The 2,836-nt window shown below is 51.2% G+C and overlaps 1 protein-coding gene across 1 annotated transcript; it reads left to right on the top strand.

The window, feature by feature from the left end:
* Window positions 1-1,539: 1,539 nt before the first annotated feature.
* EMH_0061190 (uncharacterized protein) lies at window positions 1,540-2,732 on the top strand (the record flags this gene model as incomplete). Its single annotated transcript, XM_013497873.1, has 2 exons — window positions 1,540-2,550; window positions 2,664-2,732. The coding sequence occupies 2 exons, from the start codon at window positions 1,540-1,542 to the stop codon at window positions 2,730-2,732; spliced, it is 1,080 nt and encodes a 359-aa protein (XP_013353327.1).
* Between the last annotated feature and the right edge of the window lie 104 nt (window positions 2,733-2,836).

A 2,836-nucleotide genomic window follows, 5' to 3' on the forward strand; every position in this document is an offset into this window, starting at 1 on the left:
CTCATAGTCCACCTCCATTTTGGCGAAGAGAGCACTGAAATTGGGAGAGGTTTCATCTACAAAGAAAATGGGTTTTATTTTAATATAAATGGACGGACAAAATAAATTTTTTATATATTTTTTGCGATCGTTTGTTTTTCAGCTGTGCTTGATATCACCCGTGTGGGGATCGGGCCCGGGCTCGCACCTTGCCCCGATGAACCATGGGGTGCTACCAAGTGTAACGCTTGTTCTATAGCCTTTATCTGACCAGAGATGAGCCTCAATGTAGGCAAAGACTTAAAGCAAGAGTTTCCCAAAAGCAGCTGACATCCTTCCTCGGTCCCTAGGCATCCTGGGCGTCGAGCTCAGGGCCTGGGTGTGGCGGGGAGGAAGCAGCCAGAACTGGGGTTGCAGCGCACCCCGCTGCGGCTGGCAGTGCAAGCCACCCCCACGCGTGCACAGAACGAAGCTTCAGGGAAGCTTCCTTTGCTGCATGCTTTGCCTCTGAACGAACATGTAGAACGTTTGCAAGCGCTAACACACAGAGTGCCAGAACCCTCGGAAGGCTCCTGAGCTAGCTCTGCGCTAACTCATGCTACAATAAGGGTCTCTAGGGGAGCTGAGGAGTAGCCAGTGATGTTAGGTTTATTAATAGGAGTAGCCAGTGATGTTAGGTTTATATAATATAATATATATATTATACTCTCCTTGGTTCTACAGCAAGGGAAAGGTTAAGGCCTGAAGGCGCTCTCGTAAGCAGCAGTCCTCCTCGCCCCCAGTTTCTTTTTTTGTTCTAGTTGCTTACTATCCCTATATACAAGCATATGAAATTTCCCTTTTCTCTGTATGCAGTTACACTGTATACTGTCGTTACACTTCTTTCTGTTTCAGCTCCAGAGCTGCATGCATGGAGAAAAAGAAATACTAAACACAGAAAAACTACTTGCAATGGAGCTGTACACAGCTTAATAGAGAACACAGGCAAAAAGAATATAAGAGAGAGAGAGAGCCGCCGAAGCACTAAAACACAGCTCAAGCCCCTGCAGCGATGAAATAAGCAGAAACAGAAGGAATGCGCCCTTTGTCTGTTGTTTTTAGACAAAAAAGAAGAAAAGGAATTGTTATTAGGGACATATAAAAAGATATATATTCACTTTATAAATGAAATAAACACACACAACACGGGGAGGGCCCTGGGTTGTGTGTACAGTCGGCTCACCAGGCGTTTGTCTGTTTGAGTGAATAAAAACCTTAACGCTGAGAAATATTAAGAAATTTAAATTCAATAACTCGCATTAATATTAAGTTATTTTTTTTTCTATCGTGTATATGTATATGAGCTTCAGGGGCCCCCTGTATAACCACCAGCTGCGGTGAGGTAGGGGGGCCCCCCCTGTTCGTCTATGGGGGCCCCCTAGGCGGTGTTTCTCTTTTGTTTCTCTAAACTGTGTAAATTAGATTTATTTTATATTTCCAGAGAAAGGAGAGAAAAGCAGCAGCGGCAGCAACCACACACTACGCACAGCCGCGCTGCAGCAGCACGAGGTGTATACGCACATGGATGCCTTGCCGGTTTCCTTCTCTCACCAGGGCGCTAGGCCCAATGGAAGCTCTCAGCAGTGGCAGAAGGACTTCACTGCACTAGCAGCAGCACCAGGGTCAGCAGCAGCATCAGCTGCTGCTACTGGTACAGCAGCAGCAGCAGCTGATGCTGCTGCTGCTGCAACAAAACTATCGCAGCTAGAAGCAGCAGAAACTGCACCAAACAAAGATGACTCTGCACGGTGCGAAGCCTTCTTCTTCAAGGAAGCAGCACAAGTGCTGCAGCAGCTGCAGCTGCTATCCAGTCTCACGCAGGAGGCAGCAGCACTTGCTGCTGAGGATCCCTCTACATATAAGAGAGCAGAACCAGCAGCAGCAGCAGCACCAGCAGCAGCAGCAGCGCCGCAAACAGCAGCAGCAACAGCTTCTCATGCGTCTGCGTCAAGCAACCCGTTTCCGGGTAGTGGTTCTGGGGCACCGACTGCAGCAGCAGCAGCAGCAGAAGCAGCAGCAGCAGCAGCAGATATGGAGCCTTTAACAGTATTCAATGTAAAGAGGTGGCTGCGATGCTTCTGCAGCATTGCTGCAGATGTTGTCTATACACTTGAGCGGTACCAGGAGCAGCCGCAGCTGCTGGACCCCCATCTCCCTCAGCAGCTAGAAGTAGTAGTGCAGCCTATCAGGAGCAACCTGCTGCTGCTGACGCAGCAAGCACAGCAGCAGCAGCAGCAGCAGCAGCAGCAGGAGCAGCAGGAGCAGCAGCAGCAGCAGCAGGGGGACAAGTTAGTTCGTTGCAGGTGGGCAGCTGCGGTTACTTGCTGCTGCGTTCGTGTGCTGCTGCACCTGGTGTACATACACTGCAAGGTGAGGGGAACCAAGGCCATTCGCTCGCTGCTGCCGCAGGAGCCAGAGCTGCTGGAGCAGGTGTTAGCTGCTGCAGATGCCCTGCAGCAGCAGCAGCAAAAGCAGCAGCAGCAGCAGCAGCAGGAGCAGCAGCAGGAGCAGCAGGAGCAGCAGCAGGAGGAGGTCCAGCCGGAGCAACATCCGAGTAGCGACGAACCCCTTGCAGGAGCTGCACAAGAAGCAGCAGCAGCAGCAGCAGCAGCAGAAGCAACTGCTGCTGCAGTTTGTATGAACAGCGCGCCGCTATGGAGCTGTGTCTTCTCCCTCTTCGCTTGGCTTTCGTTGCTGGTGCTGGCCCCCTTTAGTTTGCTGTCTCTTGACTCTAACAGCAGCACAAACCAGCAGCAGCAGCAGCAGCAGCAGCAGCAGCAGCAGCAGCAACAGCAGCAGCAGGAGCAGCAGCAGCAGG

Source organism: Eimeria mitis, genomic scaffold (assembly GCF_000499745.2).
Source record: "Eimeria mitis Houghton genomic scaffold, Emh_scaff2999, whole genome shotgun sequence".
Lineage (NCBI taxonomy): Eukaryota > Apicomplexa > Conoidasida > Eucoccidiorida > Eimeriidae > Eimeria > Eimeria mitis.